Here is a 23,408-nt window from a genome sequence, read left to right on the forward strand (position 1 = left end):
TATATTAATTAATTAATTTATTTTATTTTTTTATTAATTTTTTTATAATAAATTTTCATATTGAATAAATATGCATTTATCTTCTCAAATTTATATCTGTTAAAAATTAATATTGAGGTCCTAGTCTCTTTATCATTGGGATATTAATTATTTTCTCCCTTTTGTAAGATTTTGGTTTTTTTTTTTTTTTTGTTGTATTTAATGGACTCTTTGATAGTTAGATCATTGATTTATTTTAATTAGAGAATTTTTATTTTTAGATACAAGTAATGACTTTCTAATAATCAAATATGTTAATGCTATCTATTTTTTCATTAATATTTAGTAATTTAATCTATTTTGTGAGGTACAACAATGTAAATTTCCAAAAGAATAATTGCAAAATACTTTTTTTATCATTCAAAATGAAAAAAAAAACCGATCAATACCTACAAGTTTATTCCCTCTACTATCATATTTGAACAAAAGGTTTAAATTATTTATATTATATATATATATATATATATATATATATATATATATATATATATATTTTTTTTTTTTTCCCTTAAGAGGTGATTAAGATGTACTTATTTTATTATTCTTGTCAAATTTTTTATAAAAAAATTCCTAAAACATTTTATACTTACTTGCATAGTTAGAAAGATGAAGTGCAAGTCTAAATCCAAGTAGAAATTAATTTGAGTCACAACTTGACTATTTATTGTTTATATTTTAATATTAAGACACGATAATATCACAAATTAATTTTTAATCAATATTTTTGCACATAACTATAAATATTTTTGTCTACTTTCTGATGATGGATTTTTGTTTGTAAATTCATAATTACCCTGTTGTTGTTTTGACCAAACTTGAGGGTTTGGGTTTCGTTCCTTTTTAAAATTTTTTTGTCTATAAACTATTTATAATTAAGATTTAATTATTATTGTGAATAAATTCATGCTCAAGCTATTCCATTAAGAGTTAAATTTGAAAATAATAAAAGTTTTTAAACGTGAGATTCAATGATATCAATTTTAAATTAATTATTTTTTATTATGATATTAACAAATTCTAATTCAAAAGCTACTCATTTCATGGAATTTTTGTAAAATAGTTTTTTTTATAAAATAAATAATTACAAAAATTTTATTAATTTAACTAAAAAAAATAACCTCACGTAAAAAAATACATAGAATATTTTATTTTTATAATTTATAAAATTATTTTATTTCTATAACAAAATAATATTAATTTATAATAAAATCAAGTAACCATATGAGGGAATTCATATCATATTGGTAAAAAGAAATAGCAAAGTAATGAGAATAGAAAAGATTCCAAAAGCCAATTGTGCACAATTCTTGGGTTGTGTTCGTTAATGATTGAATCCTTTTTTGATCTCCCCTCGTGCTCTTGTTTAACTCACTCACAATTATAACACAAAAATGACATTAACATGCATCTGTCGGCATTGTTTTGGCCAATTAATAATGTCCCAACGCATTCTCCTTCTCTTTTATAGTTTTAACTGCAAGGTGAATAAAAAAAATGGTCACTTCTTTATATGTTATGGCTGACAGCACACCAATATCATTGTTGTGTGTATTTTTGCTGGCATGTTGGTAGATGCTTATGCACATACATATATATATATATATATATATGATTGCAGATGTCAAGCCTAATTAAAATTAATAAAGACAGCCGATTCAAATTTCAAAATAGATAAGAAGTTTCAAATTTCAAAATTAGCGATTAAAAATAAATTTACTATACATAAAGAATAATGAGATTGAAATTGAAATTAAAATCATAACCCCAAACTCATTATCCCTTTCCCGAATTAAAATCATGATTCGACTAGTCGGTTTGGTTCAATGCTCCCTCTTTGTTATTGTTGCTGTTGATTTTTTTTTCAATTTTTTTAAAACAATTTTGCAAATTTCATTTTTATTAACTACATTTTAGATATATTTTGAAAATTGAAAAAAAAAATTGAAAATTATTAAAGTATGCAACAAATTTTTTAAAGGTTTAAGAACTATAGAAGCTTGAATTTCTCTACCTTTATGGTGTGTTTGATAAAAAGTTAAAATATTAAAAGTTAAATATTATCCTTATCATTAATAAAAAATTATTATTATCTTTATAATTTTTAACTTTTAATGAGGGTAATTATTAACTTAAGTACAAATATTAATAAAGTCAAAATTTGACTTGATTTCTTTAAGAATCCAAACATTAATGGGTTAAAAATTACATGTTGCTTCTTGTTAAATCTCATACCAAACACTCACTTAAAGATAAACATACATTGTAATTATCAAATAATTAAATTAAAACCTAATTATCGTTTTCCTTTCATTTGCGAATTCATATATAATTTTTTTTAGTCTCTTTATATGTAAAACATAAGTGTACAATAATTTCTAAACTCAATAATATATATAACTAAATATTTTTTTTATTTCATTTGTAAATTCATGTCATTGTAACTAAACCATATATATGCATAAAAATTCTTATAATTAATAATATAAAATTTTCAATTTTTTTTATCATTTATAAATAAATGTAATTTTTTTCCTTTGTAATAAAAAATACACAATTAATATGATGTAAGAATACACATTTTAATTTTTTTTTGTAAAAAAAATAAAAGCAACATAGTTTCAATCGGTTCCAAACCAAAATTGGGCTGCATCTTAACACGGAATATTGCACCCAGTCGGGCAAAATCGACCACTAGATCAAGTCAAGGGAAGTAAAAAACAAGGGAAAACCTGAGAGTCACTTTCAATGTAATGTTGGATGCTGACAAATTACAAATCCATCTTACAGCATATCATGCAACGCAGCACAAACTGAGGCTTCCATATTATTATTATTATTATTATTATTTTCGAGTTGCTTAAATGCAAATAAATTTACACAATAAGCCAATACAGTAGTGAAATTGGAAGTGAATAATTTTAAAAAATCAACCTACACTAATAGAGTCGTACCGTTAAACAGCCACTTACTTTATGCACTTGCTTCTGTACAACTTAACTCTTTCGCAACCGTAGTCATCTGTTGTAAGCTTCCTTGTAAGTCTCTTTCATGAAGAAATTCCAGCCTAACAACGCTGCCCCTACTGCAGGCTCCACCTGAAAAAAAATTATAGAAATTGGAATAAAATAATGTGAAGTCCATAGACAAAATTTCTGCCATGTATCGAAATAAAAAGGATGTGATTAAGAGGTCGTTTATGATTGTGGTTCAAACTTACTTTTTGAAAAACATCATTTTAGATGATGTTAGAAAAACACAGTTTGAAAAAACCCTTTTTACTGTCTTGGAGTTTTTAACGTCTAATACATGTCGAATTCAATTTAAATTTAATTTTTAATAACCTTTAACTAATATATTTAAGGGTGTGCAACTCCAGCAACAATATCAAACAGACCATAATTGGATGATTTATATTCATAGTTCATTTACATGATTTCTTCCACTTCACCCGCGCTCCTGCATCCCTCCTCTTTTATCCAAGATTGATACCATTTATAATTATCTCATCAAGGTTATACTCAAACCTAGGCAAAGTTAAGATCTAAAGCGAAAAGAAGATGCGAGAAAAACAAATTTGGAGATCCAAATCACACTTGCACACAAAGAAAAATGAAAAAATAAAATGGAGATCCAAATCACACCTCTCCTTATGTCCCACCTTCTTCTTCTCATCTACCAGCATAAGAATATGATGATCATAGGTTTGGCATGAATTAGATTGGGTGGGATGACTATGATCCTCTTAAGAATCCTCAAGTATCAACTTCACCCATAATTTATGCTCTAGGCAATTTCTCTCAAGTGTCCTCTTAATAAAAATTTTTATAATGGAAATCTAAATTATTGAAACTAAGAATTAAGTAAAAGTAATTTCTAAATTTCTTTCTCCTGGCATGCATCAGAATAGTTCTTTTTGTCTATTATGCTTGTTTTAGGACTACAATTTTTGAGCGATACATTTTAGTTAATATTTACACTAGTCTGTATATATATGTGTGTGAATGTGTGTTTAACTTCCTGCACACTAACACCAATGCATTTAATATATAAAACAGGACATCCAGCAGATGATCACTGGTCATGGTTGGATTCCAACGGGTCATCTAGTTTCATTGTTTATAAGGATTTTGGTTTACAATTATCAGAAAACACGATCTGCAGCCATATTGACTTCTCAAAGGTCAAGTCACATCAACTTTTGTACTCCTTTCCCTTTCTTTTTCTGGATTCCTTGGGTTATACTTTCTTTTATCCCCCCTAATCACACAACTTTAGGACTAGAAAATATCTTGTATATTTCCAACTCCTAATTATTGCTAAATATTCTCTCAATCTTCATTCACAAAGTGCATTTAATTCACACAGTTTCTTTTCGGTAGGCGGCAGCTAGTGTTTATAGGCAAGCTTGGTTCAATTACTGTCATTGAAGAAATTTAAGACTTACAGGACAACTGTTGTTCAATAAAAAATACTAGTAGCAGGAAGAAATTGAATCGTGGTTACCTTTGGCCGAATTGGAAGAGCCCCGGGGTAGTCTCTAGAAATGCAGCTTACCACCTCTTTTCCTATATCCCACCTCTTATTTGCTTCAAGAACACCACCAACCATAACAAGGGGAAAAGAAGCATTTCCATCTGCAACAGTATCACATAAGCATAAAAGAAGACCAAAACTTCAAAGGAAAATGGGTAGAACAACAATAAAAGAATAAGTAGCTACCCATAATTGCTTTCAAGTGCATACTAACTGTATTCCTAAAATGTAATCACTCCATGTTATTGGTGTTCACTGTCCAGGGACGTGTAAAAGCCATGTAGAGGGAACATCTAAATCATAATAATTCATGCACTATATGCTAAAAATCGATCTGATTAGCAAGGCCAAAAATGTAATCCAACTAAAAATAAACTTAAATCACCATGTACATCCACATTATCTACCTTTCAATATATACAACATAAATATATACCATTTATTTAATTACCTAGCTTGAATGAGCTTGTTTTTCACCAAATACCAGCAAAATTATACCAATATTTTACTTTATGAAGTAACACCCATGACCATGAGGAACTGAATAATCAGAAGTTTTTTGAGGTCAACAGGCCAAGTGAAAAGAACTAATTTCTACTTTAATTCTAGCATGAATTACCATACCTTCGCCACACAAGCCAAGTTTTTGGACAACGGCTTTCACACTTAAAGCCAACTCTTCAACTGAATCTTGCAAGATTTTATCTGCTACTTCATCACCTTCCTCCGCACAAGATACAATGACTGGAACGAGAGCTGCAATACGAGCCCAAGATGGATCTGCATATGTCCACCTATATCCAAAATGCAATACATTATTCAATAGGCATTCATTTTATCAAGTACCATGTGAACTCCAAACAAAGTTGCAACTAAGTATGAATGCATGATTTTTTTTTTCAGTAATTCTTAAAAAATATATATAAGAAACAATTTTTAAATATTTAAAAATACACAAAGGTCTGCAGAAGAAATGGAGGCTTCAATTTACATGCACTAGGAAGAACCAAGTGATTAAAATTTTTAGTAAATTTTGGATAAACACAAAACAATAGAAAAGTATTCTTGCGTAGAATTTTCTCATTTTTTCACAACATCAATCAAAGAAATAGTATACTCAACTCAACTCAACTCAACTCAACTCAACTCAACTAAGCTTTCATCCAAAAAATTTGGAGTCGGCTGTATGGATTCTCTTTCTCTACTCTAAACGATTTTGGGTTAAATTCTCGAAAATGTGTAATGATTCTAGGTTATGTTGTACTACTCTCCTCTAAGTCAGTTAGGTTTACCCTATCTTTTCTTTCTATCCTTTAACCTAATGTGCTCTACTTGTCTAACTGGAGCCTCCGTATGTATACGCTTCAAATGACCAAACCACCTCAATCTCCCGTCTCTCAACTTATCCTCAATTGGCACCACTCCTACCTTTTCTCTAATACTCTCATTACGGACTTTATCTAGTCTAGTATGGCCACTCATCCACCTTAACATTCTCATCTCCGCAACTCTTATCTTAGACACATACGACTCCTTCAGTGCTCAACACTCACTACCATATAATATGGCCGGTCGTATAGCTGTACGATAAAATTTTTCTTTCAACTTATTGGGAATCTTGTAATAACATAAAGCTCCCGTGGCACGTCTCCACTTCAACCATTTGGCTTTAATCCTATAACTAACATCCTCCTCACATCCCCCATCTACTTGAAGGACTAAGCCGAGACATTTAAAGTGATTACTTTAGGACAGTACTACTCCATCCAAACTAACTCCTTCCCTATCACCAGTTCGGCCTTGTATTCTGTCTTCGTTCTACTTAACTTAAAGCCCTTTGACTTTAGAGTATTTCTCCAAAGCTCTAGCTTTCTATTGATTTCTTCTCGCGTCTCATCTATCAGAACTATATTATCCGCATTTTAAGAAAAAGTATACTAGATATAAATATAAAAATATATGTAATTTCAAAAAATAGAAAATAAAAAGCAATTTTGATGCAAAGAACCAAATTTTCAGTATCAACATTTTCTATCTTCAAGTTAGAGATGTAAAAAATTCAACCTACCCTTGAGTTAATCAAACCCTACTGGTAAAGTATTTGAATTTGAATCAGTTTTAACTGAATCAAACTAAAACTCAAGCAGTAAGTTGAGTCAATTTTTAGCATTTCAATGCTTAACTTCAATGAATCACAAGCCTAATTGAGTATTTATGTTTTTCAATAATTTTAAATATACTTATATTTCTACAATATTTACATGATAATTTGTGAACTCAAACTAACTTATCATGTGGTATTTAATTCAAGACAATAATTTAGAAATTTGTTATGGTAATTTATTTCAGTATTTCAAGTATCACATCAAGTAGAGCTCAAGATTGAAAAATAAAACTTGATTCAGTTCAGATCAAGTTTTGCGCCTCAAGTTTCCCAATCAAGTCAAGTTCAAGTAGTACATTGATCCAGTTTGATTATAACCCTATCAACAATTTAAGGAATCACTTACAAAAAATACTGTTAGATTGAAAAAAATAAACATTTACAATTATTTTTCTCCAAATGTATTGAAGATCATCAAAGATCCTAACAACTTTAGCTGTCAAAAACAAGCATGAAGATGGCACTATTAAGTCTTAGAATGCATACCCAATAAGTTCATCTGGAGAACGAAGACCAAGAGTCCGTAAAATACTATGTGTGAGACTTGTTTCAGGACCACGACCATCATGAGCTCTTACAACTGCCGTTAATGCTTGCGCAGCTATTCCATATCCACTGCAACAAAACAAAAATATTAGTTAGATGAAGCTTCTCCGAAAATAGATACTCAAATTTAAGGATAAATAAAAATAGTCATCCATCCTAACAAAGATACAAGAACAACTTTCTTCTGAAATGGAATAAGCAAGACCCAGTAGTGAGTGAAACTGGCAGAATTTAATTGAGAATGAGATAAAATGAAAGGGTGAAAATGCAGCTATTTACAAGCCAAGCTTTTCAAGTACATGCTGGCAGTTAGAACCATAGCAAGTGCTATGCAAGAAACCAAGGCATTGCAAACACCTTATTAATGCTTATTTCTTTTCTTCATTGCCACGCATAAAATTACAATATGGCATCACTTGGAGAGAGAGAGAGAGAGAGAGAGAAGAGAATAAAATGCAGAACTCAAAGTATATACCTTCCCCAATCACCTAAGATGGGTCCAGCACCTGCAGCCCGAGCTTCTCTGCCATCTTCTGTGAATCCATAAGCAATAGTGCCCGTACCAGCAATTAAAACGCAGCCATGAAGCTTTCCCATTGTTCCACTTGCCAATGCTGCCACAGCATCATTTTGGACATATAGCTTCACATGACTCGGGAATATATCCCTGTACAAATCAAGATATATCAGATTTGAGAAATGACTTTATTAAAGTTAAAAAGAAAAAGAAGTTAAAAAGAAAATGATGGGGACAATAAAAATGTAAATATTTAAAAAAGCAGAGTCCAAATAATTAAGAGACCTATTTTTTTAATGCATCTTTCCTAGTCTTTCTCATTCAAGGTTGTAATTCTAACTGTTTTTTCTATGATAAAGCATATATGGAAAGCAAACATATTTCCAAGTGCATAGATCACATAACCCATTGTCACCCATTGTCACCTAAGAAGTCAGCTCCACTAGCTACTCAAACTACTCGAGTTCAAAATCCACTCAGTCAAAATGGAGTTGAATTCAAATATTTTGCATCTCAAGCATGAGTAGTTTGACTCATTTACACTCCTACATTCATTATGGTCTTTATTTAGGATAATTGAAGGGGTCGCTACCATTTTGGAATTGGAAATGATGTTAACATACTCGAACTAAATCAACCACAGCTTCTATGAACTTTTTTCAAATGATTAGAATAATGACTCAAATCAAAAGAAAACAATAATTGAATTACACGTACAAATTATTAATTCAATAACGCCAAAAGGAACATATTATCAAACAAAAGAACATGACTTACTTGAAAAAATCAGCAAAAGTGGGGGGTCAATTGTTACCCAACAAGAATTTTTGGCAGTTGACAGTGTAAGAGTCACGATGGAAAATATCAAATAGGAAGGCTACTTTTCAACATGAATACCTCAGTTGCTAAAGCAATATCACAAAAATGAAAAGCCTAACAATTTTCTGAAGATTTTATGGCCACAGCCAACATATAGAATTATAGATCAAACATTTCTATGCTTAAAACTCCATACTTTAACAGGTAGCATTCTTTGCCCATCATTTCAGACAGTGTTCATGCTTTGTGGCATAGTAAATAATGCCAAAAAGATTGCAATAGTCTATCAGTATTTGAGAGCAAACCTAAGCCAATTTAAAATTCTTTGCTCATCTGTTGGATGATTAACACCTGAAACTGCTAGACAAACAGCTTGAACTGCAGAACGATTGGAACCTGATTTTGAAAGGGCATCCGCCATAACTTGCTCCAATGTCTCTCTAGCAGCAGTTTCTGTAACATGCAAAATACAAAAGGATTGATAATATGAGCTCTTCGTTATATTGCAATAATCATCTTGTTCTTGTCAACAAACTAGTCAGCTCAGATAACAGCCACCAGTTTGAATACTGAACAGCCTAGATATAAACAACACACAAACACATTACAGACATCTCTAACCCAAAATTCCACTTTCCTCATACGAAACAAATTATACCTGCCACTTGTAGATATATAAATTGTTTAAGTAAATTATAGAGAGCAGTATTGCACGCAAGCAATGCTCAAGGAAAATTTTAGATAAACAGAACATGTAATGTAGCCAATTTACCATTAATGATGACAAGTTAAGCCTTTTCTCCATCTTGTTTGTCAAGAAAAACAATAGCAGCAGAGGAAGTAAATAAAACCCTTGAACAAAATGCCACAGCAATTGAAATTGAAATTTAAGAGATAATATTAACAGAAGAGACGTACTGACCACCGACACTGTTGTGGTTTGAGCAACCGGCGACGGCACGGGCAAGCACAGGAAGTGGGTCCGGAAGAGGATTGGAGACAGGTAGAACCGGCATGCATATACATACGGTGGATGTTGTTCCACCGTCCAATCCTAAAATCACCGGGCGGTCACCGGGCACCGCAATTTCGTGTTCGAAGTCCCAGATTTCACCATTCCTGTAGCGCTTCATGCTGCTCTCTCCAATCAAATCAAATTTATGGAGTCCTAATAGAACACAAAAGTGACAAATTGACAGAGAGACACAGAAGAGGATGCTAGCGTTAATATAGAGAACGATGTTCTCGCTTTTTTACAAAAAAGAAAAATATTAAATATTTGGTATGGGTTTCGATTCGGACGGCCGAATCGGCCAAATGCTAGAGGTTAAGTTGGATGCTGCCACTTTATTTTTCCTTTCGTGTTACAAACACGATTTTTTAGATTTAAGAATCATAAATTTATATTAAAAAATTTATATGATTTTTAAAAAGTAAAAATTTATGTGTTAAGAACATTTTATTTTCAAAACTTTTAAAAAAAAAATCTTCCTTTTAAATATTTTAAAAATTATCAAAATTTTTATTTTATTTTTAAATTTAATAAAAATTTAATAAATTAAATAATAATTAATAAATTATACAATAACTAATCATTTATTTTTTCACTATAAGGTGAACTATTTTAAAATAAAACATTAGAATAATTTTTATCTTATATTATTTTATTTAACTGCTCCCAAACAAAATATTAAGTGGACTCTGTTAGAATATTATTGGTTGGTTGTTCTAGTGGATCCATGTTCCTCGTCAGTCGTCGCAATATGTTACAATAGAATAGCCGTCTGTGTAGTGTCTCCAAAGAGCACATAAGAAAATATACATTTTAGTTATCACTTCAAATAATTAGAAATAATAAATTAATACAATTAATATAAACATAAAAAATAACATAATTAAATACTCAATTCAACTCAACTAAATTTTTATCTCAAAAATTTATTGGGATCAATTATATGGATTCTATTTATCCACCCTAAATAATTTTGGGTTAAATCCTTAAAAATGTAAAATGTTTATAGGTTATAAAATTAGCTGCCGCATGGTACACGGTCCGTGTGTCACTACACGGCCCAGGGCCATGTAACTTACTTGAATGGAATTGCGGAGTCTTGCATTAGCACAGAGACTTACACAGGTCTGCGCTGGCTACACGGGCTTGGTTACACAGGCCGTGTACTTTTGTTCTCAGAAAGTTCTTCAAACTTGTGCCCGGCAGAGACTTACACGGGTCTCTGCAGATTACACGGGTCAAATTACATGACCTGTGTACTTTTGTTTCTCCATTGGCTCTCTGGCTTTCATCTGACAGAAGATTACACGAGTCTGTGGCTTAGCTTACACGGCCCGTGTACTTTGTATCAGCAGAAATTCTAAGTCTTTTGACTTCTTCAAGCTTCACTTTTGTACTCCTTTACTCTGGAGCTTCACCCAAACATTTAAAATGATGCATAAAACATGGAATTAAGGGCTTGATAATAGAAATTATAAAAACTAATAAAATCAACTACTATGCATGAGATTACTTACCTAAATGCTATGAGATAGTATACAATTATACTTAAAAATATCTATACAATTCAAGTATATCAAATACCCCCAAACTCAAACTTTTGTTTGTCCTTAAGCAAAAGAAAACTCTGTTTTAAAACACATTTCATGGGATACTTAGGAATATAACCAACAATTTAATAAGCACAAAATTGAACTCCTCCAACCTTCATACCAATTACCCTCTTTCAAGGCATAAGGGTTCTAATAGCTGCCTATTTAGAACTTCACCTCCTTTTTGGTGCTTCAACTAATTATTCCTCTTTGCAAGGCCATTAATAAGTTACAAATAACCTGTTTTATCAGGATAAACTTGAGAAACACTCACTCTCCCAAATTTGCCTCTATTGTGAGTAATTGTGATGAAGTAATTCAATTCCAACTCCATAGGCATATCTCAATTTCCTACCTCCACTAATGTAGCATACACTTTTCAAAAGATCAAAAGGTCTTTAAAATGGTTGTAATGGGGCTAAAGGAATAATGACTTGGTTGCCAATGAAAGGTTTATAGGGAATGCAAATATGAGGATAACATGTATGCATAAAATATCAAGCATACTAAGTTTATTCTATTGACTTTGTATGGAGAGGAGGGTTTTTTTTTTTTTTTTTTTTTTTTTTTTTTTTTTTTTTTTTTATAGTGCCAAGCATACTTCCATTATACTTATCTTGGGACTTTTTTTTTATGTCCCTTTTGTCCTCTCCCCCCCCCCCCCAAAACTCATTACTTTTTCTAGGTTGAAAATGTAAATTTTTCTTTGATTTCAATCGCACACTTGCACTCTTTCTTGAATTCTACATCCTCTCTTCATTTTCTTTTTGCACTTTAATATACTCTTTATTTATGCATTTAGCTTCTTCAAAAGAGTAGTTATGTGTTTAGGCTAGGGGCTAGGTAAATAATATGGGTAAACAAGGAAAAAAAATCCTAAGGGATAAATATAGGCTTCAAGTTGGCTACAAGGGATATATATTTTAATTAGGGGTGGCTAAGGCTTAGTGAGACTATAGCAAAGAATGCCTTAATCATTTCTTCATCGAGCATATGCTAAGATTTCGCCTTGATAGGTCCAAGAGACATGTTCTAGAGCTGCTGAAGCATTTTTAAGTTTGCTTGTATTTCAAAAAATTTTCTCCTAATTTTACAAGTTCAATATGACAGATTAATGGCTATGAAGAGGTTTAACTAGTCTAGTTTCACTAAAGAGATTAGGTTTTTCACAGACAATATGTTAGAATCTCTTTTTTCCTATCCAGATACGTTCATTCCTCTATCCTGTGGAGTCCAATTATTAGCTTACTATAAATTGGTTATAGTTTTAAGTTTCACAATTCAAAGTTCAAAATTTTCAAAAATTTTCAATATTTTTCTGGAATTTTGATACACAAGAATATTATAGCTGAATTTAAATAATGTAATGATATGCATGTAATGATATGCAATGCACTTGTACCCCCCTCCCCCCCTCCTAAACTCAAACCGGACCTTGTTCTCAATTTTAAAATAATATGCAAAATTAGAGAAAACGTATAAAGATTATAAGAAAATATATTATTTATTAAGCATTGAAAAGTTTGGACATAAAGCAAATAAAAGAGACCTATGATTGTAATCTAGGACTAAGGTATTCAAGATTTTATAATAAAGAACCTATCCTATAGTCCTAGGTCTAAAAGGTCTCTGATGGTGATGATGGTGATGCTAGCTCCTCTTCATTGAGCCTCTCCATTAGCGTGTTCAACTTGTTGTGGGCTTCCTGGAGGCTGTCCTGAATTCCTCGCATCCTGTTATTGATTGTGGTCTCCATGCGCTATAGGTATGCGAGTACCGGGTCTGTGGGTGGTGGTATGTATGGAGACACTTGAGCGGGGGACTCCTAAAACATGGGCTCTTAAGTTTCCGCCTGTGGCTGTGAAGTCTCACCAGGTTCTTATTGTGCTTCGTTTATCCGAGGGATGGCATTCCTTTCGGTATCCAGCAGGTAGCAGCTGTTGCCCACCTTCTTACATATCCCCATGGATATGTAGATGGTTTGATCTATTCTTGATGTTCCACTAACAGAGCGCAGCCTGTGATGTCCTGGAACAAATCTAAAGTGGAGGGCGATAGTTATGACAAGGCCTCCAAGCACAATGTGCCCGGTAGGCTAATGACAGAGGCGGCGGAGGTGGTTGCACAAAAAGAAATCGGTGCTGCAGCGCTGCTCGGTGACCATACACCACAAGAAGAATAGCTCGCTGGCATTTACCATGCCAAGGCTGTTACCACGGCCCATGATGGTGTGGGCTGTGAACCGATGCATGTAGCGCAGGGCTGGACTTGTGATGCCCGTGGATTTAGACTTACTGGAGTTATACGGCTCCGTGTTTGGGGCAATAAAACTCCAGAAGTTGATGCTATTGTAGAGCATGTGATTCCTAGGGATCTCCTATGGCTAGCGCTGTCAAAGCCAAAAATGGTGTTGAACTCATCTATGTTCATCATCCGGTTGACACCAAGGAGGTAAAATTCAATTCTGCCTCTGTCTTCCCTGTCGGTAGGCTATAAAGTAGCCTTGAAATTGCCCAAAAACTCTAATGTGGTGTCCCGGTATGCTAGGAACTGGTGTTGGGGGAACTTTGTCCACCCGATGCTATCGAGTTGCCCGTTGATCTCATCCTGCAGCCCGATTTGCTCCAGCAGCCCAAAATCCATGTATTTTGTGGAGCTTATTTTTTGAGTGTGAAGCCAGGTGCACATTGCCTTGTGGGCATCATCACGGAATCCCCAAGGAATGGAGATTTTTGGTTAAGGAGCAGCTTGTGGTTGGGGTCACCATGGAAGATGGGCTGGTTGAGAGGGTTGAGGAGAGGCTGCCCTTGTTCTTGGGCATTGGGGTGTTGGCTAAGGGGAAGAAGGTGAGAATTCCCCTCTGTGCCTTGAGGAAGAGCCCATTCTTCACGTAGATCTCTTTGCAGGAGCCATTGATGAGTTTTTGGGAAGGAGAAGAGTAGGGTTTAGTGAAGGGAGAAGAGATTTGAGGGGTGGAGATGAAGGGTTTTACCTTTATGAATGGGTTTAATATGAGGGGTGCATTTAAAGAGCCGTTATGACTCTTCGTTTCATGCATTTCGCGCCCCAAGAGTCGTGTATCACTACACAAGTCCCGACATGTAGGGCCATGTAAATTTCTGCTCAGAAATTTCAAATTCTATTATAGTGCACATCTTTGTAAATGAAGCTCTGGGACCTGTGTAACTTACTGCATCTAGAGTTGTTTTGCTGGACATGTTACACGCCCCGTGTCAAGTACAAAGAGCTATTCTGTTAGTAACATTACACGGTTCGTGTAAATTGGGCTATGGACTTGTGTAACTTTCTGTCTCCCTCAAAGCTAAAGTTGCAAGAAATTTACGGACTTTCAGAAAGTTACACGGTGCGTGTGAAACCAGTACACGACCCGTGTACTTTTCTGATTTTCCAAAATTTTCTCAAATGAAAATTTTTATTATCACAACACATAAAATGAATGCAAATATTAGCAATAGAGCTACTTCCCCAGTTTTGTTCAATCTTCTCTTTTGTGGTTCTGACTTAGTGATTCCTCCCCTCTCTTGTTCTCTACTCCCCTTTTTTTCTTTTCCAGAAGGTCCTACAAAATGAAATACTAATGAGTATGAAACAAAAAATCAATATGAAAAAGGAAAAGAAGAAAAGTTCAGAAAAATTTTGGGTTGCCTCCCAAAAAGCGCTTGTTTATAGTCTTTAGTTGGACTTTGCTTGTTTATGGTCTATCAGTAGGATGGTCGAGGGTGTAATTGACTCTCATTTCTATGGGTTCTCTTTGAAAGTAAGGCTTCAGCCTCTGCCCATTGCCCTTAAATGCTCTTGAGGTTTTGCTCCACACTTCTATTGCTCTATGTGGAAAGACTTAAGTGACCTTAAAAGGTCCAGACCATCTTGATTTCAGCTTCTCTGGAAAGAGTTTCAATCTAGAGTTGAATAATAGGACAAGATCTCCTTCTTTTATTTCTTTCCTTACTATGCGCCTGTCATGCCATCTTTTAATTTTATCCTTGAAGATTTTGGCATTTTCGTATGCATCTTGTCGGATTTCTTCCAACTCATTCAGTTGTTGGAGCCTTTTTTCACCAGCAACTTTGAGGTCAAAGTTTAGGATCTAAATTGCTCAGTAAGCTTTATGCTCAAGTTCTACAGAGAGATGGCATGATTTTCCATAAACCAGTCGAAAGGGTGTTATGCCAATTGGGGTTTTCTATGCAGTGCGGTATGCCCACAGTGCATCATCTAATTTCATGCACCAGTCCTTCCTGGATCTATTTATAGTTTTCTCTAGAATCTGCTTTAGTTCCCTGTTTGAGATTTTTACTTAGCCGCTGATTTGAGGATGATAAGGTGTGGCCACCTTGTGAGTCACTCCATACTTTTTCAGTAGTGTTTTGAATTGTTGATTGCAGAAGTGACTTCCTCCATCGCTGATTATTGCTCGTGGTGTGCCAAATCTTGTGAAGATATTCTTCTTAAGAAACCTTGTGACCACTCTAGCATTGTTGGTTCGTGTGGCTATTGCTTCTACCCATTTTGAAACATAATCAACACTAACCAGAATATACTTATTTCCATGGGAAGAGGGGAATGGGCCCATGAAGTCTATCCCCCATACATCAAACAATTCTACCTCAAGTATACCATGTAGTGGCATTTTATTTCTACTTGAAGTGTTACATGTTCTTTGGCATTAATCACAAGCTAGGACAAAGGATCTCACATCTTTAAACAAATGTAGCTAGTAAAATCCTGCTTGCAAGATCTTGGCTACTGTTTTTGAGGTGCCAAAATGTCCTCCATATAGTGATTAATGGCAATGATGAAGGATACTTTCCATATCTTCCTCTGGTATGCATCTTCTTATCAGCCTATCATTACATCTCTTGTATAGTAGAGGTTTCTCCCATATGTAATATCTCACATCATGTAGGAATTTTTTTCTTTGCTGATAAGTCATGTTTGGAGGCAATACCCTGCATACAAGAAAATTAACAAAGTCAGCATACCATGGAGCCTTGGAGAATGCAAGTAATTGCTCATCAGGAAATGAGTCATCAATTGGCAAATCCTCAAAATCTCCTGTGTACTCTAATTTCAGCCTGGAAAGATGGTCAGCCACTACATTTTCGGCTCCCTTTTCATCCTTAATTTTAAGGTCAAATTCTTGCAAGAGTAGAATCCATCGAATCAGCCTTGGTTTTGCTTCCTTCTTGTTCAAAAGGCACCAGATTGCAGCATGATCTGTGAATACAATGACTTTTGACCCAATTAGGTAAAATTTGAATTTGTCCATTGCAAACACCACTGCTAGGAATTCCTTCTTTGTGGTAGCATAATTGATTTGTGCGTCATCGAGTGTCTTGCTAGCATAATAAATGGCATTGAGCTTTTTATCTTTTCTTTGCCCGAGCACTGCTCCAACTGCAAAGTCACTCGCATCGCACATCACCTCGAATGGTAGCTCCCAATTTGGTGGCTGCATTATTGGTGCTGAGATCAGGGCTTATTTGATCCTGTTAAAAGAAATAAGGCAATTTTCATCAAAATGAAAGGGAACATCTTGACTTAACAGATTGATAAGTGGCTTAGCTATTTTGGAAAAATCTTTAATGAATCTTCTATAGAACCCTGCATGTCACAAAAAGCTTCGCACTTCCTTGACTAATGTTGGTGGTGGCATATTTTCAATGATCTCAATTTTTGCCTTATCAACCTCAATTCCTCTTTCTGATATCAAATGTCCCAGAACTATACCTTCCCTTACCATGAAGTGGCATTTTTCCCAATTTAGGACCAGGTTTGATTCTTCACATCTTTGCAACACCTTAGATAAATTAGCTAGGCAATCATCAAAAGTAATTCCATAGACAGAAAAATCATCCATAAAAACTTCCATGATATTTTTAATGTAATCAGAAAAAATAGCCATCATGCATCTTTGAAAGGTAGTAGGGGCATTACAAAGACCAAAAGGCATTCTCCTATATGCAAATATTCCATAAGGGCAAGTGAATGTGGTATTTTCTTGGTCTTCTGGGTGAATGAGAATTTGGAAGAATCCCGAATACCCATCTAGATAACAGAAATAAGAGTGCTTTGCTAACCTTTCTAAGATTTGATCGATGAAAGGGAGAGGAAAATGGTCTTTTCTGGTAGCACTATTCAATTTCCTATAATCTATGCACATTCGCCAACCAGTGACTACCTTAGTAGGGATTAGTTCATTGTTTGCATTTTGGATAATAGTTGTCCCACCCTTCTTAGGAACTACATGTATTGGACTAACCCATTTACTATAAAAAAATTGGGTATATGATACCTGCATCTAATAGTTTTAAAATTTATTTCTTGACTACTTCTTTCATGTTTGGGTTAAGTCTTCTTTGGTGCTCGATAGTGAGTTTACTGTTTTCTTCCATGGGCATCCTATGCATGCAAATCGAAGGGTTGATTCCTTTCAGATCTTCTATTTTATACCCTATGGCCTTGTTATGGATCCTAAGTTCTCTTAAAAATTTATCCTCTTCTAACTTAGACAGGCTAGCATTAATTATAACAGGATATTTAGAGTTTGAGTTCAGAAATGCATACCTTAGCGAGGATAGGAGAGGTTTAAGCTATACCTATTTGCCATTTTCCTAGAGCTTGATCTTGGGTTGTTCCTCCTTTAACTCCTCCATCTCGGAGGCTTGAGCTGGAGGTGGTAGGGGTGGATGAGCTACTAACTGTTGTACACAGGTGCTATTTTTGTGTTTTCATCATTCACTGTGTGGCTGTGCATAATACATGCTTCAAGAGGATCGTTAGGATGTGTCTTATAAAATTCCTCTTTAACTTGTTTGTCAATTATATCAACCTTGAAGCATTCATCAGGTTCGAATTTGTGTTTCATTGTGTCAAATAAATTGAATTCCACTTCTTCTTCTCCTACCTTGAGGGTTAGTCGCCCATTTTTGAAGTCGATGATGGCTCCGACGGTTGCCAAGAATGGTCTTCCCAAGATGATAGGGATCTGAACATCTTCTTCCATTTCCAGGACAAGAAAGTCTACTGGAATGAAGAATTTGCCCACTTTGATAGGGATGTTCTCAAGTATGCCTACTGGATATTTAATAGATCGATCAGCCAATTGCAATGAGATTTTCGTGGGCCTCAGTTCTCCTATCTCCAGCTTTTTGCATATTGATAGAGGCATTAAACTCATGATTGCCCTAAGATCGTAGAGGGCCTTGTCTATTTTCTTATTGCCAATGAGGCAGGGTATGGAGAAGCTTCCTGGATCTTTCAACTTTGGAGGCAGTTTGTTTTGCAGTATGGCACTGCATTCCTCTGTTAGAGCTACTGTCCCATAGTCTTCCAGCTTTATTTTCTTTGATAGAATTTCCTTAAGAAATTTAGCATAGGATGGCATCTGAGAGAGTGCTTCAGTGAAGGGGATGTTGATATAAAGTTTCTGTAAAACTTCTAAAAACTTCCCAAACTGCTTATCCAATTTGGCTTTTTGAAATCTCTGAGGAAAAGGTAGGGGAGGCTGGTATGGCTCTGGTAAACTTCTTTTTCTTCCCTGCTTCCTCTTCCTGATCTTTCTTGGCTTCTCCTTCCTTTTTCTCTACTTGGCTTTCAGATTTTTCTAAGGTCTCATCTGTTGGTTCTTTCTCTGATTGTACTAGAGTTCTCCCACTCCTCAATGTAACTGCCTTACAATGGTCCCTTGGGTTCATCTCCGGTTGACTAGGCAGTTTACCAGCAGCCTTACTTGAAGAACTTACTTTCTGAGCAATTTGATTATCCAGCATCTTGTTATGGGTAGCAAGTTGGTCCATTCTAGAAGTCAGCTATTTAATCAATTCATTCTGTTGTTGTTGAGCTGCTAGGAACCCTTCCATCATGGATTCCATGATCATCTTCGGTTCAGCTTGCTGAGGTTGAGGAGGCGGTAGTGGCTGTGCAAAGTTTTGGCCTCTGTTCTAAAATCCAGGGGGTGCTGGCGGTTTGTACCCCTGTTGCTTGTTTATTGGCTGGTTCTGCTGATTGGACCATGAGAAATTTGGGTGGTTCCTCCATCCCAGGTTATAAGTGTTTGAATATGGATTGTTAGGCTGCCTCTGGTTGAAGTTTCCTGCATTATTCACATAGTTCATCTGTTCTGTAGAGGATTCATTAAAGCTGTTATATTCTGAATATCCTCCTCCATAACTGTCCTCATGTTGACTATTCATCCCTACTACATTGGCTTGCATTTTATCAAGCCTCCTTGTGAGCTGATCAAATTGAGCATTTATCATGCTTAGGGCGTCTACTTTCAGGACCCCTGCTGTTCTCCTTGCATTTTCTCTTTCATTTGACCACTCATAATTATGGCATGCAACCCTCTCTAAAAGTTCAAGTGCTTGTGTCGCTGTTTTCTCCATTAAGTCACCTTCTGCAGCTGAATCAACTATGCTCCTTGTAGAGGGTAGTAACCTATTATAGAAATTTTGCACTAGTAGCCAATCCTTTATGCCATGGTGTGGACATTCCCTCTACAGGTCTTTATATCTTTCCCATGCGTCATAGAGTGATTCACCTTCCTTTTGTCTGAAGGTGTTGAGCTCAAGTCTCAGTCTTGCAGTTTTTGCAGGTGGAAAATACCTTGCTAGAAAAGCTTGTGAGAGGTTTTACCAAGTGGTGAATGTTCTAGCTGGTTGAGAAAGTAACCACTTCCTTGCTCTGTCTCGAAGGGAGAATGGAAATACTCTGAGTCTTATGGCTTGATCAGACACTCCATTCATCTTAAATGTGTCACAAAGGGCAAGAAAGCACTGGAGGTGATAATATGGATCTTCTGTTGGTGAACCCACAAACTGGGTCTATTGAATCATTTGAAGCCATGCTGGTTTTAATTCAAAGTTGTTGGCTTCCACTGTGGGTCTAGTGATACTGGGCTGAAATCCTTGGACAGATGGAGCTCTGTAGTCTCTCAAGAGTCTTGGTCTGTCATTATTATCGACCATGGTTGGAATTTCAGGATCTTCTTGATCGTGCTCTTGATGTTTCCTTTCCCTCCTGATGGCTCTAAGAGTTCTGTCTATCTCTAGATCACAGTTCAGAATTTCTTCTTTTGGCCTTATTCTAGTCATATACTAGATGAGAGAAAAGAAAAGAAATAAAACAAATCAAATAAAATTAGATAATAAATATAATTGCTTAAATCAGTTAAATTGCTTATCGCTCGATATTACTAAAGATAAAATCCCTGACAACGGCGCCAAAAACTTGTTTGCTGGTTTTACAACCACCGCAAGTGCACGGATCGCTAACAGGTAATAAAGTGATGAGTAAAGTATCATTCTCATGAGGAATTTGATTAGTAAGTACCAATCTACACAGTAATTTTGACTGTTTAGGCTATCAAACAATAAAGGAATAAAAGTTGTCTATTTTAAACACTAAAATGATAAATTTAAAAGATGGAAATCAGTCCTAAGGTATCCTAAGTCCTCTCTCAAGGCATCTAGGGTGTATTCTAATTAACTTAAACCCGACTTTCGTGGCGATCAAATTGATTAAAATCCTTTAAGGCCTTCGACTAATTTTGAAATTCCACAAAGGTATCAGCCTATGTCTAGGTCAGAATTCCTAAGTTCAAGATCTTGATTTTCTAATATTAATCTTCACCTTTCAGTCCTTCAATTAATATCTTCAATCAATACTAAGTGGGTACTGGCACATAGCATGCATTAAGATCACAAGAAATTAAATCAAGGAACAAATCTCAAATCCAATAAATAAAACTTAATGTTTATCCATAACAATGATTACAAGTATTACTCTCCCAATTCCAGAATATGAAAACTACTCACTCATGAGTTCAACAAACATCATGATAAAAAGGTAAAAACGGTAAAAAGAAATCATATAGAAGAAAAAAAACAATAAAAATCCATTTAAGAAGATGGAATGAAGGAACCGAAGAGAGTTTGCAGCTTTGATCTTGTGAAACTTTAGCTAGAAAACTCCTCTTGATGCTGATATTCTTCTCCTTAAGACGGCTGGGGAGAGTGCAGAATACAAGTCTCTTTAAAACTCCTAAAAATGCTGTCAAGGGATCCTCCTTTCTTTTGGATGCTTTCTCTTCCTATTTATAATAGCTGTTAAAGGGTTAGGTCATTTTGAAGTCCCAAAAGCCTTAGGAGTCTGATTTGAATGTGTAAACAAGAGCTGGAATTCGGGTTTAAAAACTAACTGCCGCATGGTATACGGCCCGTGTGTCGCTGCACGGCCCAGGGCCATGTAACTTACTTGAGTGGAATTGCAGAGTCTTGCATTGGCACATAGACTTACATGGGTCTGCGCTGGCTACACAGGCCTAGTTATATGGGCCTTGTACTTTTGTTCTCAGAAAGTTCTTTAAGCTTGTGCCCGGTAGAGACTTACATGGGTCCCTGCAGATTACACGGGCCCAATTACACGACTTGTGTACTTTTGTTTCTCTATTGGCTCTCTGGCTTTCGTTTGGCAGAAAGTTACACGGGTCTGTGGCTTGGCTTACACGGCCCGTGTACTTTGTATCAACAAAAATTCTGAGTCTTTTGACTTCTCCAAGCTTTCTTTTTGCACTCTTATACTTTGGGGCTTCACCCAAACACCTGAAATGATGCAAAAAATATGGAATTAAGGGCTTGATAATAGAAATTACAAAAACTAATGGAATCAACTACTATGCATGAGATTACTTACCTAAATGCTATGAGATAGTATACAATTATGCTTAAAAACATCTATACAATTCAAGTCTCTCATCCAAGTCAATTTAGGTTTACCATTTCTTTTCTTTTTATCCTCTAACCAAATGTACTCTACTTGTCTAACTGGAGTTTCCGTATGTCTACGCTTCATATGACCAAATTACCTCAATCCCTCTTCTCTCAGTTTATCATTAATTGGCACTACTTATACATTTTCTCTAATAATCTCATCACAGACTTAATCTAGTTAGTATGGCCACCTATCCACCTTAACATTCGCATCTCCGTAACTCTTATCTTAGATACATATCGCTCTTTCATTATCTAACACTCACTACCATATATAACGTAGCCGATCGTATGGTTGTATGGTAAAATTTTCCTTTTAACTTATTGGGAATCTTGCGATCATATAAATTAACATAATTAAAAAAAGTAAATTAATATAATTGATAAAATTAAAAGAAATGCATAATTAAAATTTAAAAATTATTTGATGAATTTTTTTTTTTTGAAAGAATAAACAATTTTAATGAAACATAGTTGATATCGAATCAAAAATTAAAATGACATATTCAAATTGGGTTGGACGAGTTCCAAACCGTGATTAGGCCTATATAAAATATGAATATGAATATTTGAAAAAAAAAAAGATGCTTTCTCAATTCTTAAAAAAAAAAATTATGGTGTAAATTTAAAAAATTCTCAATAAATAAAAAAATGTATGTAAATTAAAAATATTTATTTAAATATATTATTTAAAATATTAAAATTAATTTAAAATTAACAAAAATTGATATATATCCGGATAAAAATGATTTTTTTTAGAGTGCTTATTTTCTCAACTCAATATACTAGAGTTATAATTGAAATATATGAGAGACTAAAACACTTTTCAATATCAGTCACTTATATATTAAATGAAACAAACTTAACAATGTCATTTAAAATTACTTTCGTATTCATGTCATTTATTTCCCGTCATATGTATTAGTCAATTTTTAAAAGAAAGTAAATTATTAAAAAGATTTTAATTAAATTAGAAACTTTGCAGCATATAATTTATTTTTTCGTTCTTATTCTTGATAAATTAATAGTTTTTTTTAATTAATTATTTTTATTTAAATTATCACTGTTAGCTTTTTTTTTATTTAAATTATCAATTATTTTTAAATAATTTAAAAAATGCAAAACGATAATTTATTGATTTTTATCAAGAAAAATGTTAAGAATACGACCTTATCGAGAGATATGCATTATTTACTTATTATTTTAATATTTATAAATATTTAATTATTTATGAGTAAATTATTTTAGAGCAATCTTTTAAAAGAATTTTTAAAAAAGTATTAATTAAATTAAGGAAAATTTAAATATATAAATATTCATACTAATTTTATTTTTAATACAGTATGAGAACTTTAGACGCGTACACATACATATCTATATATATTTTGTTAGT

The 23,408-nt window shown here is 34.1% G+C and overlaps 1 protein-coding gene and 1 non-coding gene across 2 annotated transcripts; one reads left to right on the plus strand and one right to left on the minus strand.

The window, feature by feature from the left end:
• Nucleotides 1-2,833: 2,833 nt before the first annotated feature.
• Nucleotides 2,834-9,997, minus strand: LOC110654240 (uncharacterized). The gene is made up of 7 exons (XM_021810158.2): nt 9,541-9,997; nt 8,924-9,071; nt 7,758-7,949; nt 7,223-7,351; nt 5,197-5,366; nt 4,543-4,673; nt 2,834-3,134 (listed from the first exon to the last, which is right to left on the minus strand). Exons 1-7 carry the CDS (start codon nt 9,749-9,751, stop codon nt 3,054-3,056), a joined length of 1,062 nt encoding a protein of 353 aa, XP_021665850.2. The 5' UTR covers nt 9,752-9,997; the 3' UTR covers nt 2,834-3,053.
• Nucleotides 9,998-19,718: 9,721 nt separating this feature from the next.
• LOC131175084 (small nucleolar RNA R71) lies at nt 19,719-19,825 on the plus strand. Its single transcript, XR_009145244.1, has one exon. It is a non-coding gene; the product is annotated as a small nucleolar RNA R71 (small nucleolar RNA).
• Nucleotides 19,826-23,408: the final 3,583 nt, after the last annotated feature.

The sequence above is a fragment of the Hevea brasiliensis genome, chromosome 16, assembly GCF_030052815.1.
Source record: "Hevea brasiliensis isolate MT/VB/25A 57/8 chromosome 16, ASM3005281v1, whole genome shotgun sequence".
Lineage (NCBI taxonomy): Eukaryota > Viridiplantae > Streptophyta > Magnoliopsida > Malpighiales > Euphorbiaceae > Hevea > Hevea brasiliensis.

What these genes read in the sequence shown, in the direction of transcription:
- LOC110654240 (XM_021810158.2), bottom strand. Translation starts at nt 9,751, where the DNA reads ATGAAGCGCTACAGGAATGGTGAAATCTGGGACTTCGAACACGAAATT. An exon ending in AAACCACAACAGTGTCGGTG is followed by an intron (nt 9,072 to 9,540) that starts GTCAGTACGTCT and finishes TGCATGTTACAG; the next exon opens with AAACTGCTGCTAGAGAGACA. An exon ending in TCTCCAGATGAACTTATTGG is followed by an intron (nt 5,367 to 7,222) that starts GTATGCATTCTA and finishes TTTTGGATATAG; the next exon opens with GTGGACATATGCAGATCCAT.